This window comes from Myotis davidii, unplaced genomic scaffold (assembly GCF_000327345.1).
Source record: "Myotis davidii unplaced genomic scaffold, ASM32734v1 scaffold1373, whole genome shotgun sequence".
NCBI lineage: Eukaryota > Metazoa > Chordata > Mammalia > Chiroptera > Vespertilionidae > Myotis > Myotis davidii.
The window spans coordinates 101,989-125,948 of NW_006284614.1; the positions used below are offsets into that span (position 1 = coordinate 101,989).

Below are 23,960 nucleotides of genomic sequence, written 5' to 3' on the forward strand. Positions count from 1 at the left end.
AACTGCGCCCACCGATCTAGCTGCCGTGTCATGTTTCCTCCTGCCTCCAGTGTTCTACCCGAGTGCACTTCAGCTTTATAAATTATGATTCAGCTTTCCTTCTGAAAGAACCCCCCCGGCAACACGAGCATCGTGTGTTTTCGTTTACGGAGTAAGCTTCAAACCCCTCACAGACCTGCGAATAAAGTGAATCACACCTCGGGGCGGGGGGGTATCACAATTACGGTTTGTTGAATCACAAGCCTCTGCAGTAGTCCTGACAGGACCCCAAATGGATGTTAAAGCTGCAGCCTGAGGAGGGGTTTGGATGCATTTCTATATGCTTTGGAGGCGGGGCATTCGAGAGCGGGTTCAGGTGGAATCAGGTGGACGGTTCCATGGGAATGAGAAGGCACAAGCCCCATTCACACATCCTGCTGCCTCACCATGTAAAGTGCAACAGAGCAACGAATTAGACTTCGGATGGATAAACTGGTGTGTCAAAAGATTTCCATGTTACAGAGAGCCACACACAGTTGAGCACTGTGGACACTGGGCACACCTGGGACCTACGGTCAACTGTGGGGTGGATTACACGGGGTTTACTGGACTTCCACGGCCAACGCCTGTCCTTCTTCCCTTCCCCGAGTCCTGCCACATCTTTGCTGCTACGTGACTCAGGGAAAATGTGACCACTAACAATGGTGAGCTCATTTATGATAGAGATCTGAGAGAGAGACACTGAAAGTCCCTTTTTTCTGAGTCACCAATTATGCCGAGTGCTCAATAACCAGAGGTCTACCGTGCTGGGCGAGTCAGCTGGGCAGGAAATCTGGTCTGATTAAGGCAGTGAGTAACATGGGAGCTCTGAACAGTTTCACATGACCAGGTATGGGGACCGAGCTGGCAATTGCTGCCGAGATAAGAGAGTTGTAGTTATTTACAGCACAGTCCCAGTCCTGGTCATCCTCATTGGCACAACTGCTCATGTTAAAATTTGGTAGTATGCACAGAGTTCTCTTTAATCTAAAAACCAGGAGACACTTGAGGACAGGAACCAGCGGCTTCATCTGGGTATTATTATCCTTTCTATGGCACACAGAATATGGTCCCAGTTTTTACAAAATATTGCAAGAAGAGTCACAGCAAAGAAGGTGCCAATGATGTGGAAGCGGCTCTTCATCATGGGCGAGACGAACTTGGCGATGGTGGACACACACACCAGGATGACAGTCATGAAGGCCAGCACCACGTTGATGCACTTCCCCAGGAGAACCCTGGCGTTCGCCGTGTCTGTCTGCTGGGCCTGCTGCTCCTGCTGGTGGAGCTCCAGCTTCGAAATGCGAGTCTGGCAGGATTCCAAGGCTTCCTGTGGGCAAAAGGCAGAGCAAGGATCAAATGCTGTGCGACCACGGGCAACCTGTGAGCGCCTGCCTGGAAGTGCACCAGAGCCCCCAGCTCAGAATGCTGCTGCCGAGGCAGCCCACAGCCACACTGACGACGACAATGACGACGGCAAAGAAAGAAAACAAGGCTCATTTTATCGTCATTTATGGGCAGAATGGGCATGTGTACACAACCATAAAGCCCATAAATGAGAAATTAGGGTTGGGTATTCTGACTCCACCTACATATGAAATAAAGTGCATATTGGCATCTGCTGGTGCCACAAGGGACAAATGGGGGGTGGTGGTGGTGGTGGTGTTAGGGTTCCATTTTGGGACAGTTGTCTACTTCTAGCCATGGAATAGGTAGTATCTCTAAGTCTAGTCCTTATTTCACTGCTCAGTCTGTGTGCACCCATTACCGACTGGCAGAGGATGGAGCGAGAAAGGCAGGGACAGGACTGACTGCGGGACAGCTCTGTTTCACCTGTGTCTCAAGACACTATCTGAGGCCATGCATTCTCTCTAGATCCTGTTCTTTCCAAGATTTCAATGAACTAAGATAAGATGATGCCAGGATACCTCTGGCCCAGCTGTCTCTTCTGAGATCGACTCATATATCTACACACCTTCTTGAGCTTCCTAAAAGCACCTCAAATGCAGTATGCCCAAATGTGGATTCATGTATTGCACCTTGTCCCGTACCTACCATCAGTCCTGATTCCCTTCCAGTTCCTTTTCTCAGAACATGGCATCTAATATGCCCAGTTCCTCAGGCCAGAAGACTGAGGCATTCATCAATGCTGTCATCACCCAGCCCCCTCGATACAACATCCAGGATCTATCTCAACTGGTCTATTTCTCTCCCCTCCCAGTCACCACCCCAATCTAAGCCACCAGGGTCTCTTGCCTGCAACAAATACAGAAATTTTTCCACACACCCTCTTGATCCCAACCTCATGAATTCACTTTCCACACAGCAGCCCAAGTGATCTTTGAAAGATGCATATCTGCTGTCACTCCTTGTAAACTTCCTGCATCTTTAACATGGCTCAGACCCAGCTACGCTCTCCTGCTCAGTGTTCTGTCCGTACCGGCTTTCCAAGTTCTGAGAAGGAGCACACTTGGGGCTCTGCATATGCAGTGCATGTGTCTGGCATGTCTGCCTCCCCACTTCCTCCTCTCTTCATCTGTGGATCTCCCATTCAGGCCTCAAGTTCCCTGTCGCATCCTGAGGGAAGCCTTCCTGACCCATCAGACTACGCCAAGCCTCCCTTTAGCCCTCCTCCCTGACCAAGAGGCCACAGCTGCATGAGGATGAGGACGAGGCCCACTGAGCTGCGATCCCCAGCAGGAGGCCAGTGGCAGGCATGCAGCAGGTGCTACATACTAGCTGAACACTCAGGAGACTGGGTTATGGGGTATGAGGCTTGAAAGAGAAAAACCTTTAGTCTCTTGAGAGAAAAGGACCTAAGTAGAAGGGGGTACAGTGAACCCCTTTTAGTTCACTAGCCTACTGTCTAGCACTCTAGCTCATTTACAAATATGTGTTTATTCAGTTAAAATACAGCCATCTTCTTGGGTTTTTAAACAGCACAATGATTTAACATGATTTGCTTTTCTTTTGCTGAATATACTCTATGGGTCAAAGAACAGGGTTGGCTGTTACTATAGTAACTTTTGTTACACAGGCTACCAGCAAAAAAGGTAAAACTTTTTCAGATCTTCATATTCTAAAAAATACTGCTCTCTACAACAACACACAAGTACCCACATCATTCATATATATATATATATATATTTAAACATTTTGGCTCAAGGTTTCCTTCATTTAGGACACGGCATGGGAAAGTGATGGAACAAGACAAAAGACCAACATTGTAGGCAAATTCATCTATCTTTGATTGGGTAGATGAATTACATATATAAATAGAATGATCCTAGAATTGTCTTAGAACTGCTATCAATTGTTTTTAACCAAAAGAAAAATCCAAAAAATTTAAGCAATGCATTGTAAGGAACTTTGGTCACAGCACACACTAGGAGATAGTCAGCCCCACAACTGTCAGACTTCCTTGGGTCCAGTATTTAATTTATTGAGGATAAACACAAAGGACAGGATTATCTTCTAAACTCTTTTCATGGGAAATTAGGGTTAAAAACCCCAATACTCAATTGCTTAAAATAACAACAAATTCTTGCAACCCTGTAGGCCACAGCCACCCTCATCTATACTGGCGCATCCTCTGGAATAACCCTGTGAACAAAAGAAACAACAAATAGGACAAAGCTGAGCAGGCCCACCTGCTAAAAGCCCTGGGATATATGGCTACCCACCCACATACTAAAAACATTTATTTTTTGACTGCTTATGTGTCCGGCAAAGATTTAAGTACTTTACGTTATTACTAGTATCCCATTTAATTCTCTCGACAACCTTAGGAGATAGAGCTCATTAATATTTCCATTTTATAGATGAGGAAACTGAGGTACAGGACGCTGACTTGTCCAGGGCCACACTAAGTAGTAGAGCCAGGACCCAGAGATGTTCTAAAACAGAATGATCTAATAAACCCGCATTGTTCATTTGGCAACACTGAACACTTAAATGGGTTCACATTTTTTGAAGCCAGTCAGTGGTGAAGCTGTCTCCTAGCCTGGAGCAGGGGCAGACATCCTCAGCGTCTTCTGCCCCAGGTCCCCAGGCAAGCATTTCCTACCAGCTCTGCCTGATGCCGGAACTGTCCAAACACACATGTGGGATTAACCCAAGCTCCGCCCTCCACACAGAGTGGGACAAAACATGGGCGCTGACACACTAGCTCACACACTGTGGGAGAAATCTCTCTTTATGCTTCAGTTTTCTCCCTTATGAAATGGGTCTGGAGAAAATAATCACTGGCTACAAAGAAAATTTGCAAAAATGAAGCTGAACATTACTCAAAGAGTATAATTTTTTTTTTTTTTTAAAAGGCAATCCGCAGGTATATAAACTGGTGCAGCCACTGTGGAAAACAGTATGCAGTTCCTAAAAAAAAAAAATTAAAGATAAAACTATCAGAGGACCCAGCAATCCCACTTCTGGGTATATAACTACAGGAAATGAAATCAGTATTTAGAAGAGCTATCTGCACCCCCATGTTCCCTGCAGCATTATTTACAATAGCCAAGTCATGGAAACAACCTAAGTGTTTATTGATGAATGAATAAAATGTGGCATTATATCTACAATGGAATACTATGCAGCCATGAGAAAGAAGGAAATAACTGCCACTTGCAATGCCATTTGACATGGATGGACCTTGAGGGCATTATGCTAAGTGAAATAAACCAGGCAGAGAAAGACAAATACTCTATGTTCTCAATTATATGTTGAATCTAAAAAACTGAACTCATAGAAGAGGGGATAGACTGGTGGCTGCCAGAGGTGCAGGGACAAAATGGGTGAAGGTGCTCAAAAGCTATAATCTTCCAATTATAAAAGCAAGATTTGTTTTACATTTTAAAGTTTTTAAAAATTTTGGTTGTGGTGGGGAGAGTAGGGTACAGATGATGAGGTTGGGGGGTGGGGTTAGATAATAAGAATTTGTTAATTAATTTAGGCAGAAAGTAAACAGAATATAGCTTCTTTACCCAGTAATGTCTATAAAACAGTGACTTTAAACCGATGTGCTGCAAGAATTTTTACCTATTTAGTCAGAGGCACTGACCTCTTTTCCTTTAAATTGTCAAATAAAAAAATGACAACAGCCAACACAATAGCCCTCTGCTGTGAATGAATCAAAATGGTGCCTTTTTTTGGTCAGACTGGCAAAAATATATAGTATTTTATACTTTGGTGTGCCACAGAATTTTAGTAAGTAGTTTATGTGTGTTATGAGATGAAAAAGGTTGAAAATTGCTGGTCTATAACATGAGCTGATGGGGTTAATATGGTAGAGAACTAATGCTTGCCAAGGGGTATGCACTTAGTGTGTTAAGTGAATTAACGGCTGGGAAAAGCCCCGTGTGTGCCCAAGGAGGGGGGGAAGGGCACCTGGATGTCCCGCGAGCGCTCGTAGGCCTGGTAGGCCACCTTCTCCTCGATGCTGGCCAGCTCCTGCTTCAGGTCGGCCGTCTCGTGCTGATGCAGGTCTGTCAGGTCATGGAGCTGGTCTTCTAGTCGCTCGTACCTTTGAGAGAGAGGAGCCGATTCTGAGCACGACATTTCAAAGGTGTTCTAAGAGCACATTCCAGAATGACGTCCTTTATCTCACTGCTGCCAGTGCCCTTTGGCTTGCTGTCATCTCCTGGCAGACTGTTTCCAAAAGAAAAGTCTGGCTGTGGGAAATGCACTGACTTCCAGCTCTGGTCTCTGTAGTCCTAACTGTCCTCACCACTGAGTTTCATGCAAAGCAAATCTGGCTTTTCCACCCAGGTCAGAACCGCGTGTTGACTGACTGTGATGACAATAGGAAAGGACCTCAACAATGACATGTTCACTGTGGCTGGTCAGGAGGCAGGGTTGTGGGGGATCCTGCTCAAGGCAAGGACCCACTGGCATCCCAATGCTCCTCCCCTCTGCGCCCCCACAGTGCCCAGCAGTTCATGGCCAGGTGCCAGAGTGCCTAGAAGGAAAGAACCAACGACTACACTGGAGCCAACTCCATGATTTCCTAGTGTACACATTGATTCTGAATACATGTCCCAGTTCTTGGAACTGCAGTGCCAACAACAAAGTAAGCTCACTATAAATTATAGATGGCTTACCAGGTCAGGTGGCATTTCCAAAAGTACTAAGTTAAGGTAACAGAGGCACCTTAGAAAGATTCCCATTCTTGGCCCTCATCCCCCTCAGAGAGGAGAGATTTACCTCATACATATTTACATAAACTTATAGTGTTTATTTTGAAGCAAGAAGCACTAATTTGGAGAAGATGCATTAGCCTGAAATGAATTTGATCAACGCCAGTTTTAAGATCCTTATACATTTTTTAAAAATGAGACCAAAAAAATACATATTTAATGCTTAATCTCAGGTAGGACTTCATAGGTGCCCAATGCTGGTGTTATAAACAAGCCCTTTAAAGATCTCTTAAAGTAAGCAATATAGTCAGTTGCTAAATCATGGAGATCACAAACATTAAGTATACTAGTGGCCCGGTGCTTGGATTTGTGCACATTGAAAGGAAATTAATTAGAAGAAATATTTTAATATCGCTATTCACCTTTTCTCTATAACAGAAGTGTCAGAAATGAAAGAAAATTAGTAAAATGTATATGAAAATAAAATATAACTTGATTAATAAATAATAACATGATATAGCAACAAAGACATGATATAAAAACAAAACATGATATAAAAACATTGATAAAACAATGACTGATAAGTTGATTAAACTTATTCTAATATCTCCCTGTATACCACATTAAGAGTAAAAACACTTTCAGAGTGCTTGGCTACTTTCCCTTATGATGAAGTATCTAGAACTTTAACTTTAATGTCACATGCTACATAGTAAATGAGTTTCTCAGTAGCATGATGATTGCACCTACTTTCAATTTTAATTTATGACAAGGCATTCCCGAAGGAGTAATACTATTAAGAAATTCGATGGGAGCTTTATATGTATTGTGCATGTGCGAGTCAACATTTATTTTTAAACTAGAGGCCCGGTGCATGAATTTGTGCATGGGTGGGATCCCTCTGGGTGGCCTGCGGGGATCAGGCCAAAACCTGCAGTCTAACGTCACCTGCAGCTTCTACTTGCCACTCCCACTTATCCCGACCCCCTGTGCCTGCTGTGGGCTTAAGTTCAATCAGTCCCGATAGGGAGGCTCGCATTGCTACAGCAGTGCTCGCCAGCCATGAGCCCTGCGTCTGGCGCCCTCTTGAGGGGAGTGGCCTGCAGGATTGAGCTGAAACTGGCTCTCTGACATCCCCTCAGGGGTCCCAGATTGCAGGAAGGCGTAGGCCAGGCCGAGGAACCTGACCAGTGCATGATCGGGCTGGGGAGAGGCAATGGGAGGGCTACAGGGCGTGTCCAGCCCCGTCTTGCCCAGTCCTGATCAGCTAACCTACCAGTCAGAGCATCTGCCCCCTGGTGGTCAGTGCACGTCATAGCGAGTGGTTGAGTGGCCTTAGCATATCATTAGCATATTATACTTTGATTTGTTGAACAGTTGACCAGTCACCGGACGACGGAACACTTAGCATATTAGGCTATTATTATATAGGATTGCCAGTGCATGTCATATGTACTGGCCAGTTAGTTGGTCGGATGTACGTACGGATGATCACATAGCCTTTTATATATACAGATAACAAATGAGAACAAAAACTTTCCTAAATTTATGTAAGTGGGTATTTGTGACTTAGGATAAAATTTGGACCCAAAGAGTACTGCATTCCAAGCTAGTCGAATGGAATTAAGCTTAATATTCTCTGGAAAATTTGTGATTCAAAAATAGTTCTGTGTGACAAAGAAACTAAAGTCAAAGACATATTAGGAAAGTTTAAAAATTGTTTCAGAAAATACAGCTGAAAAGAGCCACATTCCTAAGTTAATACATATATAAAACCATGTATCAGATATAAGACATGTAAGCTAAAACTTAAATCTTATAATATGTGATAGGTATTTACTTTTTTACTTTTTGTTGTCTACAGGATGATGCTCAGCCAACTGAGCCACACTGGCCAGAGCCCAAATGCCTTTTGACCCATATTCCTCTTTATGAAAAGTACAACCATTAGCATATCACTATCAAGCAATCTCTCTGCAATTAGTAACTCATGCTTCCAAATAAATTCTAAGAGAATTGTCTGAAATAATACCTGTATCTCTCCTCTTGCAGGGTCTGAGAAATAAAACCGTATTCTCTCTTAAACTGCACCTTCAGGGCCTCGATGTCCTCGGCCAGCTGTGCCTGGGTATCCTTGATCTCCCTCAATTCCTCCAGGATCATGGTGAGCTTCCCCTGGCTGTCCAGTGTGCCCGCTCCGGTGGCCCCAAATGACTGGTTCCCATTACTGTCGGCGGAGCCCGATGTGCCACTTGAGCACTCGTCGTCGCTGCCATACTTGGGTTTGTTTACGATGGTCGAGCTGCCCCCATAGACCCTGGCACTCGCCTCGGGTCTAAACTCCTCTAAGGAATTTTTTAAGTGAGCAATGTTGTCTGCGCTGCCAAACTTATTCCGGATCAAGTTGGCAAACTCTTTGGACTTATTGAAGACAAATACAGGTGGAGTGAGGGAGACCCCTGGCATGCCTGATTTACTGCTCTCCAGGCTGTGCGGAGCAGTTCGAGACTTGGCCTGGGCATCTTTCAGGGAGTGCTGGATATCCTTCAGGTTGTCCTTGGAGATTCTGGAGGCTCCGTTCTGTTCGATCTCCTTGAGCTTTCTGTGATACTGCTCTAATTTCTTCTGCAGCTGGGCAATGGAGTGAGCTGATTTCTGATTCTTCTTCTCAAAGACTTGTTTGATGCGGCCAGCCTGCTGCTTGTCGGCGCTGTTGACTAGTTTCAGATATTCCGCAACATTCCCATCCCGGGACGTCTGCTCGATTTTGATCTGCTCTGTTACCTTTAGAATTTTTTGTTTCAGGCTGTCCGCATTGAGCTTGACCTTGTGGAAGTCCAGGATGCCATCTGGTACATCAAAGTTGAGGTTGGTGTCTGACCCGCCTCGGCGTATGTTCAGGGGCAAGCTTAGGGTATTCATGTCATGGCGCTCTACCTGAAAAAGAGCAGAAGTAACTGTAAGATTTGAAGTCTAAGAGACAGTTACTGTGATAGAATCTGTGCTCACAACAGACATACTTCAGTCCTAGATTTTTAAAAAACTCCCTATTATTGTTGAACACAGGACAACAGTCCAACTCCTTCTCATATCCATGTACACTACCTGTGAGATTCAGAGTCCCAGGGAATTCATTTTCTGTCTGATCCGATGGCAACTTTTGGTTGGCAGGGGAGAAATGCATAGAATGAGTTTACCAGTCAGTCCAGGTTTCCCAAAGTGCCCAGGTAATGGGGATGCCTGCCATGCCCCATTCACCATTGAGGGAAGTCATCCAAATCAGAACTCAATCATTTAATAGAAGGAGAATGAAAGAAATAAATAAAAGAAAAATAAAAGAAAGTTCTAGCAGGTACATTCATTTACACAATAAATTATTTTCTTTTATTTTTTAAATGTTTTTATTGATTTCAGGGAGAAAGGTGCAGGGAGAGAGAGAGCTAGAAACATCAATAAGAGAGAATCATTGATCAGCTGCCCCTGCATGCTCCCCTCCCCCCCACAACCTGGGCATGTGCCCCGACCAGTAATCGAATGTGATCTCCTGATTTATGGGTCAACACTCAACCAGCCAGGCAAGAAATTATTTTCTTAATGAAATAATTAACAGATGTGATGAAATAATATGGTGCAAGATTAATTTTAATAATTGAGTAATACAACAATATTTAGATGTGGAAACAACCGCAAACCACAACTAAAGTGATTAAAAAACAGTAGTACTAATATTACTAGTAAGATCATTTGAAATAGCTTTCTTATTCAAGGGCTGCCTGGGGAAAAGAACTATGAAGTGAGAATCTTGGCAGGGAAGGTGGGTGGGTGGGGCGTTAGCCTGGCTATAAAAGGGAAGCAAATGCAGAATGTGTGCCAGGCACTGCGGATGCTCACAGGGCTGTCCTATTAGATCCTCTCTACCAAACCAGGCAAATAATGTGTTAAATCTGTGTAATACGTAGAAATTGAGACTTAAAGGAGTCAGGATTTGAATCAAATCACCCTAACCAGGTCCTCTTGCCATGTCAGGACACTCTCACACTTGTGTCCCTAGAGGACCAAAACCAGGTCTTGGTAGACTCTGAATACATCCTCTAAACAAAGATTTGTAAGATCTAAATTGAAGCATCTTAGCTGTCAAGTTAACAACCCTTTGATTAGAATAATGCCTTGATATAGATTCTCACGTGGGAGACAATACAATATTCAGCCCAAGTTACTTTTTTTTTTTAAAGGGGATAGTACACTGACATAGCAAAAAATTAGTAAGATAATAACAGACTGCACACTGCCCAAGTGGCCCAGACTTAAATGTGGACTCTTTCCAACAATGAATATTAACAGTTTGCCATATGAAAAATGCTACCCAGTGCTTTTTCCCAGAAGCACAGGGGGACACACCCAGACTGGTGGGGCAGGCCTCCTTTGTAACTTACAAAATCTGTTACCATTATTCCTTGGCCCCTGTCTTCCACATACCATTTTGCCATGGGTAAGCGACACTGGTTGTTTTATCTGGCAGAAAAGCATCAGGCTGGAAGGAACTCAATGCCAAATCACTATCAGACTAGAAAACAGGATGTATGAAAAAAGGATAAAGGAACAGTAACTTCACCTGGTCAAGAGGGAAGAATGGGTGCAGGGACTAAAGAAAGCATATAATAATCATCAAGTCCTAGAGAGATGAGTACAGGAAACTCTAGGAAGTATGCATCGATGGCGCACTAGTGGACCCAAAAAGGAATGGGCTTAAGTAACAGCAATAAGGCATGCATGAAACCTAGCAAATGTTTATTTTGGGCAGACAGGGTAACGGTACAACCATGAGGCTGGGAAAATGATGTCACTGAAGATATCTAATTTAATCGTGCTTCTCTACTTCTCAAAAATTTCCTTTGGCTCACTAATGCCTCCCAATTAACTAATACAACCTGGCCACTGTAAGGCCTTAGCTTACCTTTCAGGACTCACCCTGCACCTGATGGATGCTGGTTATCTTAAGTAACCCAAGCAACTCAAAGTTCCCAGAATGTATGTGAATTTTCTATGGATTTCCTCCTGCATCTAGTATTTGCAATGCCTGCTACCCATTCACCTCTGCTAATTCAAATCCTACATGTGCTGCAATATGCATTTCAAATGCCACTTCTTCCATGAAGTTTGTCCCAGTCCCACTGGAAAGCTGCCTTGCCTTTCTGTGATCCCCCTTTACTCCTCCTTTCTCACTCATGCAGGGGGAGATGGGTCATACCTGTGGCCAGCCTGTGCTGGCATGGCCCCTATTCACAGGAGGCTGTCTATGAATGCTTGCATGATGACATCATTCAGGAGAGTCTACACTGGAGTCATTTAAGATACATTTTAATAGAATAAAAAAATAACCTTAGAAGTTTGGCCCACACAGACCTGACAATTCCAGGTAGAGATGTTTTTCTAATACCCATGTAATAAACTCTACATCATTTCACAATGATCCAACTAAATGGAGATCAGGTGCAACAACATACACAAGCATAAATCAGGGCTTTTAAATATAGCTTATAGTCAGAAAAGAGCACATTTAATAAGTTTAAAACTTAATGAATTTCCAAAAACTGAACATATTATGTAACCAGGACCCAGTTGGAAAAACAGAAGGGCAACTTCCTTGTGCCCCCTTCAATCACAGATGCATCATCCTCACCTCCAGAGGTAACCATGCACATGACCTCAGCATTCTCGCCTTTTTTTGCTCTACACTGTGAGATTCGCAAAAGCCTGCTCCTGCCCTCCTTGTGCTCACAGGATAAAGTTATTTAAAAACAAAAACAAAACCAAAAAAACCCCACCAAACAACCTGCTTGTATTCTCCATTGTGAAGTCCACCACCACGTCTGAAGATACAGAGGTTTCTACACCTTACCAACGGCAGCGGTTAAGTCCTCACCTGTTCTTCCTCCTTTAATTCTCAACCACACTGCAGCTGGCCACCCAACAACTCCGGCATCTCAACACAATGGCCTGGCTCTCTTACAGGCTGCTGGGCCAGGACAGCCTCGTAGACACGGGAGTGTTTATGCCCAGAGGGCTGGCTGACTCTATAATAATGCTTGGCATGTTCATGAGAATCCAGGTCAGGGAAAACTACTAGAGTTAAAGCTCAAATCAATCACTCCTAATGCTTGTCCGCAAATCTCAGTTAGAAATGTTTGATAAGGGTAAGAAGTTGGACCTATTGCTGGGCCACTCCTTGCAAGCCTTGTAGTCTCGACTTCTGCAGAGTAATTGAAAGTCAGCTAGACGCCCATACACTCCCTGAACAGAAACTGAAACTTCATCACATGCTGGGAAGAAAGCATGAGGGGCCTCAGCACTGAGGGCAGCTGTACAGTGCAGCTGTTTTAGGGCTGAGACCTGGGGAAGAGGACAAAGGGTCACCAATCCTGGAGCCCCATGCATGTGGACTGTGTGGGCCAGGAGACACGTGTCCCAGTTTTGGCACTGACATGTATCAGCTATGTTGTTCTTTGGTAAATCAAATCACATCTGTGGTTTCAGATTTCCTAATTACAGACAAAGGAGATAGAACCAGACAACTGAGAGCTAACACTGTAAAATTCCATGAAATGTAATCCCATTCCCTGAAATGCATCTTTGCTGTTGAAAGCGGGTAGAAATAGAATGTTGGGGAACCAGCTAGTATTGTAAAAAATATTAATCATGCTCTGTTGACCATGATTATTTTATTCTGATTAAAGAAGGCACATTCTACCCTGGCTGGAGCTGACCTGGAGAAGCAGCCCTTCCTCCCCATTTGGGGCTGCCTATAATCATGGAAAGATTAACAAAGATTTGTTACAGAAACCAGAATCGCCAGCCCTTTGAAGATCCCCAGTCCTTTTGCATATCTGTAAACTGCCCTTTTGCCTACTTTTCCTTTGTACTTCTACCTATATAAGCGCTGGCTTATGGTGGGCTGCAGAGCAGATTTTTGTGGAACCTGCTGCTCTTGCATATTGCCGGCAATACTGGAATAAAGGCTCATATATGATTCAACCCTGTCTGTGCTTAATTGGCTCGAGTAGTGACAGGCAGCACGGACCCATTGTTTGTCTGGTTACACTGTGAGATAGTATCACGGAATAGTCAAGGGCTGGGCTCTGGAGGCAGACTGCTTTGGTTTCCTTCTTGGCACCACTCTTCTGAGCTGTGTGATCTTGGAGAGGTGACTTTAACCTCTCTGTGCCTCGGTTTCCTCTTCTGTAAAATGGAGATAATAATTCTTCAAAGAGTAGTTGTGAGGAAAACTAAGATAATGTACAGAAAGTGCTTAAATACTTCCTGGCACAGAGAGTGGTTTCAATAAATGTTTACTATTGTTATTTAAAAATGTGCCCTATATGTAAAAACTGAAAGGCACAATGGTTATTATTTTTGTACTGGGGGGTTATAAAGAGTCATTCTTCTAATGCTTTCGTATGTTACAATTTCTAAAAAATAATAAACATGAATTACTGTTTTGGCAGAAGAGCTGCTGTTTTTAAAATGACTGCTAGCCTCTCTCAGTTCTCAGAATTACTTGGCTATTATTACCTTACATGAAAGGCGGAACACCACTCCGCAGTGAAGCCATTTCTAATGTTTTCCTTCCGGCAGTAGAAACATTTCCACTGTCACCTCGATGTTCTGGAACAAAGGCTACGGGAAAGCTAAAGCCCTGGACAGACGTCAATAACTGACACAGTCATCTCTGCAACAATCCAAGCCTCCAGCATAGGAGGAAGCTCGGCTCCTCAGCCTGGTGCCAGTCACCACCAGTGCTGCTCTAACACATTGTCAGGGGTCCAAAGAGAGCTGTCCCCTGCCATATCCTTATTTATCCCCTAGAGCTCCAGGAGGAAATGAACAAAAAGGGAAGGAGCACTAGTGCAGAGGCACACCACCCAAACCCCCACCCTTTCTGGAGATTCTTGGAGGGTGAGTACCGAGGCAGGAGTCCCCCGAGGTTCCGGGGGGTCACTGAGTGGTCAGAATGTGCAGGGCATAGAGAGGTCAGAACGAGGGGAAAGAAGCAACTGCCTGCTTAGTCCCCAGGCCGGACACAACGAACCTTTGCTTAAAGAAAAGCTGCGTGAGCTCAGTCACATGAGGAAAGGGTCAGGAATTTCAACTGGCCGTCATTCCCAGGCAGCAGGCATGTCACAGCCCGCGTGAGGTGGGGTTACAGACAGGCGCCTGATGAGCTGCAGGTTCAGTAGCCAGTCTCCCACAGGTGAGGCTGAGGTGTCTGAGTCAACACAGCTGACATTCGGGAGTCATTTTAGCTGAAATCTAACTTCAGGGCTAGAGTTAAGAACGGCTATATGGTGTGCCTGTCAGAATTTCGCCAGGCTTTGCTCTGGTTACAAACAATGTCAAAGTATCAATGGCTTAAAAAATAAAGTTTATTTCTTGCTCAGGATGACACACCTGCCAAGTCAGGTGAGGGACCCAGGCTGATGGAGCCTGTGCCTTCTAGACTGTGCCGGTGGTCATGGCAGGTGCAGGGAGCCTGGTGAACCACCCACAGGCTCCTAAAGGCTTCTGCCAGGAGAGACACCTGTGACCTCCGCTCACTGCACTGGCCCCACCTCACTCCAGGGAAGTACAGGACAGGGAGGTACAAACCTGCCACATACCCAGGAGGAAAATTTCATGTCAGTGACATGCGCAGTATCATTGTTAAAACCTCAGAGGCAGGTTTTACTTTTATTACTATTTTACAAATGAGAAAACTTGGCACAGAGGTCAGTACACTGTCCAGGGGCACACAGCTAGCCAACGGCAGAAGCCAGGACTGAAATCCACTCACTCTGTCTCCCTAGCAAAAATGACGGAGAACCTTTTTTACTCTGACATTATGCTAAAACATTTTTTCATATATTCTTTTTTAAAAATTCTTAATTGTTTAAAGTATCACATGTGTCTCCTTTTTCCCCCATGGACCTCTCCCCAGCTGCTCCCACTCCCCAGCACATGCCCTCACACCCCTACTGTCTGTGTCCATTGGCTATGCTTATATGCATGCATACAAGTCCTTTGGCTGATCTCTTATAGCGGCCACCCCGCCCCCTGCCTTCCCTCTGAGGTTTGACAGTCTCTGTTCGATGTTTCTATGTCTCTGGATCTATTCTCTTACCATTTGCAACAGCATGGAGAGCATTTTGTTACGCAAAATAAGCCAATCAGAGAAAGATAAATATCATATGATCTCACTCATTTGTGGAATATAATGAACAAAAACTGAGGAACAAAAATAGATCGTATATTCTTTACACCAATCCTATCTTATGAGAAAAGCAAGGCTTATAAAGAATACATTTTTCTCAAAGTTCATGAATAAATACTAAATAGCTCAGCTGGGGCTCAACTCAGATATATAAACAAGGCAAGACTTTGAAAGACCTGTACAAGCTCAGCCACTGGTCATGAGAATCCATTCTGTAGTGTCCCAATGTGGTTCTCCAGACTTGTGTGGAAGCTTCAGGCTTGGTTTAGACTACTGTGTCAGAAATTCTCCCTCAGGCTAGCCTCGAAACCATCACCCATGTAACTTCCTACCCCTGGCCCCGGGTTGTGGCCTGGAACTGCACCAATTTTGTCTTGGATACAACTTATAAAATCCACTTTTCTTCATCCATGTTCCAAAATGTAAATAGTGAACTATGCAAAATAATTTTATGAGGGTAAAAAAGATTATGCTTTTATCAAAATTGAAAGGTTTAATCATGAAACAGGGCTCTGACTTAGCTGGGGCTAACAGAAGGAGCTCCTTCTGCAAACCTAAGCCTTGCACAAACATGCCCCGAGTGGTTATTTTACAGAAATTCCTGAAGACCATAACCCTTGCACAGCCCCCAGGAAGAAGGACGTCTGACGCCAGTAGAAGGACAAAGGGCAAGGCTGTAAAACTGGGGTGGGGGTGGGGCGGGAGGTGAATGGTCCTGTCAAGCCGAAGCCCCATCTGCAGCTCTCCCTGAGCACATAAAAAGCCTGCTCCCTCCCCACTCACCACTGATTGCTTTTTGGAACTCAGTCCACCTGCACCCAGGTGACTTGAATAAATATCTTTTTGATTACACTGAGCCTTGAGTCGGTTCTGTGCGACCCTGGCCCAACCCTGAACCTTTCAAAAATCACAGTCAGGCATTTATAATCACTAAGAGAGGAAAGAAAATAAGAGAAACAAGACTAAGAAATGTAAGGCCTCTGGAGAAGAAGCAAGGGCCTAACAAGGGAGGGGGTGATACCTGGACCCGTGTGGGAAAAGGCACTCGGCAGACAACCACGGACCTGCCTGGAGAGAAGGGAATGACCCCTCCTTGTGCTGTGCTCGGTGACACAGCTGAGAGGATGGGGCAGGGCCCTGCAGGGGTACCTCTGTATCTTCTCCCAGAAGAACACGAGTTTTATCACCTTCCTACCTGTAATATATATGATACTACTAAGCCATCTTCCCTCCTGCTAGCTGAGGTCACTAGCCATGCACTCGGGAAATGTCGCACCAGCCAGTGAACATGGAACCTAGGGAGGCTAGCCAGTCATAGATCTCAGCATCAAACAATTGGTTTTCTTGCTAACTGAGCTAACCTGTCCTGGAAAAATCACTCTGAAGGCTTGATAAGCATCCTCCTTATCGTGACACTAGAGCAGGAGTGGGCAAACTTTTTGACTCAAGGGCCACAATGGGTTCTTAAACTGGACCGGAGGGCCAGAACAAAAGCATGGATGGAGTGTTTGTGTGAACTAATATAAATTCAAAGTAAACATCATTACATAAAAGGGTATGGTCTTTTTTTTTCCCAATAGTTTTATTCATTTCAAACAGGCCGGATCTGGCCACTGGTCATGAGAACACATTCTGCAGTGTCCCAATGTGGTTCTCCAGACTTGTGTGGAAGCTTCAGGTTTGGTTTAGACTACTCTGTCAGAAATTCTCCCTCAGTTTGCCCACGGCTGCACTAGAGGCACGATGCATGAAGATTCGTGCAAGAATAGGCCTTCCTTCCCCTGGCTGCAGGCACCGGTTTCCCTCTGGCACCCAGGACCCAGGCCTTCGCTCTGGCCGCCACCTCCTGCCTTCCCTCGGGGGCCGGGTGCCACCTCCCGCCTTCGCTCTGAGCCAGCCACCACCATTTTTGTCGTGTTAATTTGCATATTCCCTCCTCATTGGCTGTGGGCGCTGCCATCTTTGTCACAAAGTGATGGTCAATTTGTATATTCCGTCTTTATTAGATATGATAATTAACACATTCATGTGGATACCTATACACAATACCATAATACCTCTATTTCAGAAGAAAGCCACTTCCCCCACTACATGGCTAGAAATGAAAAAAATCTTATGATCTTCTCATAATATCCAAAAGGAAATTAGTAAAGTATCTTAGTGACATGTTTGTTCTAATTTGTTTACACAAAGAACATTTCCTTTTGTAGTTCAAGTCTGACAACAGCACACTTTGAACCTGAAATAAGTTCATGGTGTACAGAATGGGAATTGAGTCACTAGTTTGGCCATAAAGGTTCAGTCTACCCCTCCCCTCCCTCTCCTAGCATCCCTGACAAGAATCTGTAGTGTCATCGTTCTCTGTCTTGCCTGCAGGTGAAGTAGACCTCATAACTCAATCAAGGATCATTCGGAAGGGAGGCTGGGATACGGTCCCTGTGATAGCCAATCCTTCACCCACCGACACTGCTAATTAACAGTGTAAAGTGTTCAAGGCTCTCAACAACAAATTCTTCAAACATCTTCAAGCACTTACAAACACTTGATACAGTAATTAAAATTAATTACCTTCTCATTAAGCCTCTACCAGGCAACAGTGATAACCTACTTTGAGTTACATGCACTAGAGAATACATATCTCTTCAAAATAATTTATAACTCATACTTTCAATTAATACAAACTAACCCCTTACAAAATTAGCCTGACCTGGTAGATTTACTATATACTGTGTAATTTACATAAAAGTTAAATTAAAGGGGGAAAAAGGCCAGATTTTAACAGACTGCCTTGAAGGGCAAAAAGGGAAGGCTATGGTAATGAAAATCAAGCAACTTAAGAGTAGCAACTGCAGGTAAAAAATAGCCAAGGGTCCTCTGTGGAGGAAACTGTAGAGGGGTTCAAGGAGTCACCCAAACACCCATTGGGGGCTATTTCTAAGAAGAGGAAGCAGTCTCTGGGGACCCCACATTCCTGGAAGATAGGCAAGTTTGGGAAAGGGAAGTGAGCATCTACCACCTGACCCTCACCTCTGCAGGCCTGGACCCTAAGAACTCGGCCTTCTCATGGTGAGATGGTGAATTCTCACGTAAGGGAAGCAGGAAGCCCTGATATTAGGACAATTGCAGAATAAATCTCATTGAGGCTTTTAGTTCCTATGCTCAGAAGAAGTTGAGGGGAGGGGTGAATGGAAACCCCTGAGCACTAAACTAACTTCGGGAATCTTTTCCACCCATGCTTGTTATTCCCCATTGGCTCCGGGCAGTGTCTGTCAGTAACAACTCCCCAGGAAAAGGACCAGAGCATGTGGCTTGAAGGCTGAGGGAGAGGAAGGCATACCACATTCCACTCCAAGACAGCCACCGCAGGAACTCAGGAAGTGAGGATCTGGCGACAGCTCTAAAGAAGAATAGTAACTGTCACCACCCTCAGCCAGTGAGCAGAGAACGCCAGCCTGGGCCTGGGAGGTAGCTAGGAGCAGCAGATCTGCCTCCATCCCAGGACTGCGACCCCAGCCTTCTGCAAGCATGTCAAACTCGCAGCCAGCAGGCCGCATGCTTCGTTTAAATAAACCAGGCGTATGATCTGCTGGCCATGAGTTTGACATGCTTGTACCTACAGCATTTATTTATGGCTTCCCTTACCCTCAAAATACAGAGGGTGGGCGTTCTTGTGTGCTTAACTAAGTTTCTGAATGATAGCTACAAATCCAACACTGTCCTACCCAGTACTCAGCACCTCCAATCGGAAGGCCTTTGAGGCATTCTTAGGGCCTCTTAGGCACACACAACAACTAACTTCATGTGAAGGGCACCGACCTGCAACAGGAATTAGACTTTCAGAGCTGGAAGAATCCTTAAAGGTCTCACTTGGCCTACTGTCTGCTTTTAAAGGCCGCTTGAATATGAAGCCAGGTAACATTTCCTTTTGATCCATGCTCTATACATTATAGCTGCCTTGCACAAAAGGGAAAGGAACTTGTCTGCTGAAGTACAGCTTCGTAGGTAAATGCAGAATGAATTCAGTGGTGAATATGATAGTGTGTCTATCGGATAACAAGCACGTTCCCTCTTTGCCTTGGATGCTAGAAGTGTAGAACCAAACTTAGAGTAACTGTTAGACCTGGGGCTTAGTCCTTTTGCTTCCCCCTCCTTTTTTCTTTTTGATTTCTGGACATTATTGCTACTCTATTTTCCATGTGCCTTATCATAACCTGACTCTCAGTGGAAAGGGGTGGCTGAACTTTATAGATGCTAAGCATGTCATGCTGTCTGGAGATGAACGCTGTAGTCACTCCCAAATGGAATGGGGGTAACGTGATCAAACATACCCAGCTCATAAACTGGCATAGCTACTTCTATCCCTACTCCAGGGCACCCAGAGGAAGCTGCACCAACGGTTACAACTGGGCTCGTGTTTTTTTAGAAGTTGATAGATAAGATTGAGCCAGGAAATAGCAATTGGTACTCAGGCCCCAAAGCACATTCCCAAAGCAAACCTAAGCCTCAAAATTTAGTCCGTCTCTGCAGGTAAGGGTTGAGTTTATTTCTGGTACCATAAAAAATACTGGGGTGGGGGTGAGGGAAACATATATACCAGATGATTTGTAGTATAGCATTTTGTTGTAAATGGATCAGAATACTACTAGCCATCAGACAGGGCTTAGAGATAACACACTTACATTTGAGGGAGTGGAAGGAAAACTGATCTATATTAATTTCTTTTCCTTTTGCAATAATGAAGTTGTTTCGAGCAATTATATTTTTTCTAAGACAAGCCAGCAGTTTTGTTGCCAAATAGCAATTAGAAATAAAAAGCTGTTTTTAGTTAAAATAATAAATAGCTTTACATTTAAAGAAAATAATGTTAATGTCCATGAAAAATGCATTCAACCAACACTTTAGTATTTATTTCTAGTAAGGAAAAGCAACCTTACTTTGAAGTTGTGTTGGATTTTTAAAAGAGGATAATCAATATAAAAAAAACTCTGACCTCTATGGGTCAAATAAAGTGATCTTTTAGAAAGGTAAATGAGGTCATGTCCTATTCTTTTGAAAACCTTTAAAGTTCCTAGATTAAAGTGTGAACTCCTTAGCAAAGCTAAAATTCTGGATCAGGTTCCCTATCTTAGCTATATTCCTCCAGCGGTTCTCAACCTGTGGGTCGCGACCCCTTTGGCGGTCGAACAACCCTTTCACAGGGGTCGCCTAAGACCATCCTGCATATCAGATATTTACATTACGATTCATAACAGCAGCAACATTACAGTTATAAAGTAGCAACGAAAATAATTTTATGGTTGGGTCACAACATGAGGAACTGTATTTAAAGGGCCAGAAGGTTGAGAACCACTGCTATAGACCCATCCATAATGATATTTTGAGCACAAGGCACTAGAGCAGTGGTTCTCAACCTTGGCTGCTTTCCGGAGGATGAGGCCCAGAAATCAGGATTTTAAAAAGATTCCCAGGTGATTCTAATGTGCAGCCAAGGTTGAGAACCACTAACCTAGAGGGGCCTCCCTGTCTCCATCCCAATTTACCTTTTAACTACTGATTCAAACAGCCACCTCCAATCTCAGCTGAAACTAATTGCTTCCTTTGTGCTCACCCCCACATCTGCCTTTACCCCTTCTACAGTAAGCACTGAGTATAGTAATAAGTACGTGTGTAATATTTGTCCCTCTACTACCATGAAGCCTCGAGGGGTGGGAATGTCTAATAAACTAGCTGTGTCCTGCCCCACATTCCTTCCTCAATAGGATCTCAGTATCTGTTGCCTGATTCAGTAATTGACAAACAGCCAACTGGGGCAGCCTCATGTTTACATTCGCCCAGCTGTTTGCACTGAAAGAACCTGCAGCTGAGGTTGTGCTGGATTACTTTCCAGGCAGACTGGGCTGTTAATGTTGATTCACGCCAGATCAAACATTCAGGAAACTGATATGTCTTATACGGCTCCAAGCAGAATATAATGACCACCCGGCCAGTGTGGTTCAGTGGTTAAGCATCAACGCATGAACCAAGAGGTCACTGGTTCGATTCCTGGTCTGGGCACATGCCTGGGTTTCAGGTTCAATCCCCAGTAGGGGGGTGCAGGATGCAGCCAATTGATGTTTCTCTCTATCTCTCTCCCTTCCTCTTTCTAAAAATCAATTTAAAAACATATTTAAAAAAATATAGGTGACCTACTGCCAAGTGGTAAATATTAAGGTCCCCATCGTACAGAATATGCAGTTGTACTCCCTTTCTCCCTAAGTGACCTTTTCCCTGGGGTGACCATCATAATTACGGCAGGGAACCCAGGAGGCTGCTCCTTCTAACACACATATTCAATCCATTAATTGTGATGATAAAAAGGCAGTCTTGCACTGCATTAAATTAAAAAACTTAAAAAATAATTTATTTAATGCATTAGCAAAATTATCAAGTAAATATAGTTCCTTGTCCCTCAGGAAACCACATTCAATAGAACGTGGACACAAAACAAAGGAGTCCTTTAATCCTCCAGGGTCTAAGAAGTCAGTGACTTGTGTAAAGGGGAAAAGCAGGCCTCAAGAAGAATGGTCAGATGTAATTATTTATATCAGGATATTTAAAATTCATTTTAAATAAATTGGCAGGGTATTTAAAATTTATTTTAAAAAGAGAAGTTATCAGTTGCTAAGGCCTTGTTAAGCATCATGTAATTTTCCAAATGCTTCACATATTTTATTTTTGCTTTCAATCATCTAAGGTTAGAATAATCACTTCTATTTTATATGGAGAAAGTAAGTTACTTGTCTGAAGCCATAAGACAAGCAAGTGGCAGAGCGGTGGTTCCAGCTGGCTTCAAGGTCTGGATGCTAGTAACAGCCCTGCCTTTTATCGAGAGCCCACTGCATATACCTGACCCACGACCCCTACAACCTCTGAAAGGTAGTTCACTTAAGTCACTGTGTTACCATTAAACATTACAAAGTGAAAAATATGTATAATGGAGAAACCAGGACAGCAAACACTAAGCAGACAGCTTTGGACAGTTCTTTGGAGATGTTTCCCATTTGCCATTAATAAGAGAAGAGACTAGCTTAAATCCCAGGATATCTTACGTAATAAAAAATGTAGGTAGCTTCTGTTTTAACCACAAACAGTGATTCTCGTCTCCAGTGATGCATGCCAGCTTGTACATGCCTCCCTCTCTGGCTAAAGCCCTAGTGATACTGTAATCATTAGATGCTCTGCAACCAGACGCAGGCGAGAGAAGGTTTCCTTTTTTTCCTTCTCCTATAGCTACAACAATTGACAAGCACCAAAGATTTATATCTCAGAGAATAGTCCTCTAGGGACACAGCGTTTTGTAATCTGGGAGAAAGGAAACTACAAAGAAATAAATTGAAAGTGGGTTGTGATTTTTAAGATAAACATACCATGACCCAAATATAGAACCCGAGTCTATATTTGGGTTGACTGTCTTTTCGAACAGAGGGAACTGCCTGCCAGGGCCCCCTCACACCTGCAGCAACCAGCCAGCTCAGATTCGTAGGCAAGCCCTGATCCAGAGCCATGTGTCTTACAACAGAGGTTAACTACACACAGTGGTAGCATAAGATCATGGTTAGAAGCACAGATTCTGAGCCAGACTTTATAGGTTCAAAGCCCAGCTCTGCCACGTCAATTGTATCACCTTGGGTAACTTACTCTCTCTATGCCTTGGTTTCCTCATCTGCAAAATGAGTGAGGACAGCAGTATCTACAAGGGTGATTGTGAGGATTAAATAAAGTAATAATTGTGAAGTGCTTGGAACAGCGCCTTATACAGAGTAAGTGCTTCAGTGTAGGCTATTGTTTATTAAATACAACAACCTCCCCTCCTCCCCCCTGCCCCCGCCCCCACCACCAATAGGTGGGAACTTCAGGAATTCCAGAGATAAGAACAATGATGCTGCTGTCACCATGATTAAGCTCTTCTGGTGGAAGCTGATGACTACCCCTCCCACTCATGAATTCTCCTGTGTATCATCTGAGGGAAGAGAAAAGACACACAGGGCCTCAAAGGCATACCCAGAGGGCCCTTAAGGATCAAGTTTCAAAGTACCTGAAGTGAACAGTAAAGATATCCAAAAGAAGAATACCTAGTATTTGAGTGATTTAACCTGACTTAAAAAGGCATAGAACCTCAAATGACTAAATTTTAAAACCTTCTAATAAGTGTCACTAGTCTTCTCTGTTGCTATTTACAGTAAAACCAGGACTCTATATTAAGACCCTAAAGACAGATGTCTAACATTTTCCATCTCCAAGTCTTTAAGCAAAACAAGGGAAAACTGCATTGGAAAAATTTATCTAATGATTATAACTTGCTAGGTCCTCTAAAAAGTCCCGAAACCTAATTCTTGAGAGTATTATGTCATGGAATCTTGTTTCTCTAGGTAATGTGCAGGGTTATTATGGGCCGGGCTAGAGTTAATTCCATGACCTTATCCATCAATGGCATCATTCTGTAATTTTATCCAGGTTCTCTCTCCTTCAACCTTATTCAAATGGTCACCAAATTCTGTTATTTCTTTGTCCAATAATTTCTCTCTGCC

The 23,960-nt window shown here is 43.8% G+C and overlaps 1 protein-coding gene across 2 annotated transcripts in view; it reads right to left on the reverse strand.

Annotated features, from left to right (window-relative positions):
• Positions 1–146: 146 nt before the first annotated feature.
• The window catches only part of TMCC3 (transmembrane and coiled-coil domain family 3), a 216,881-nt gene continuing 193,067 nt past the window's right edge, over positions 147–23,960 (reverse strand). Inside the window, exons 1-4 of one of the 2 annotated variants that reach the window (XM_015572262.1) lie at positions 9,255–9,284; positions 8,182–9,086; positions 5,401–5,536; positions 147–1,348 (exon numbers count right to left, since the gene is read on the reverse strand). In XM_015572262.1, the coding sequence (XP_015427748.1) occupies positions 1,046–1,348; positions 5,401–5,536; positions 8,182–9,071 (1,329 nt within the window). In that variant the 5' untranslated portion in view covers positions 9,072–9,086; positions 9,255–9,284 and the 3' untranslated portion in view covers positions 147–1,045. Of the gene's footprint in view, positions 1,349–5,400; positions 5,537–8,181; positions 9,087–9,254; positions 9,285–23,960 lie in introns of those variants that run through there. The other variant, XM_015572267.1, reaches the window with a different exon arrangement.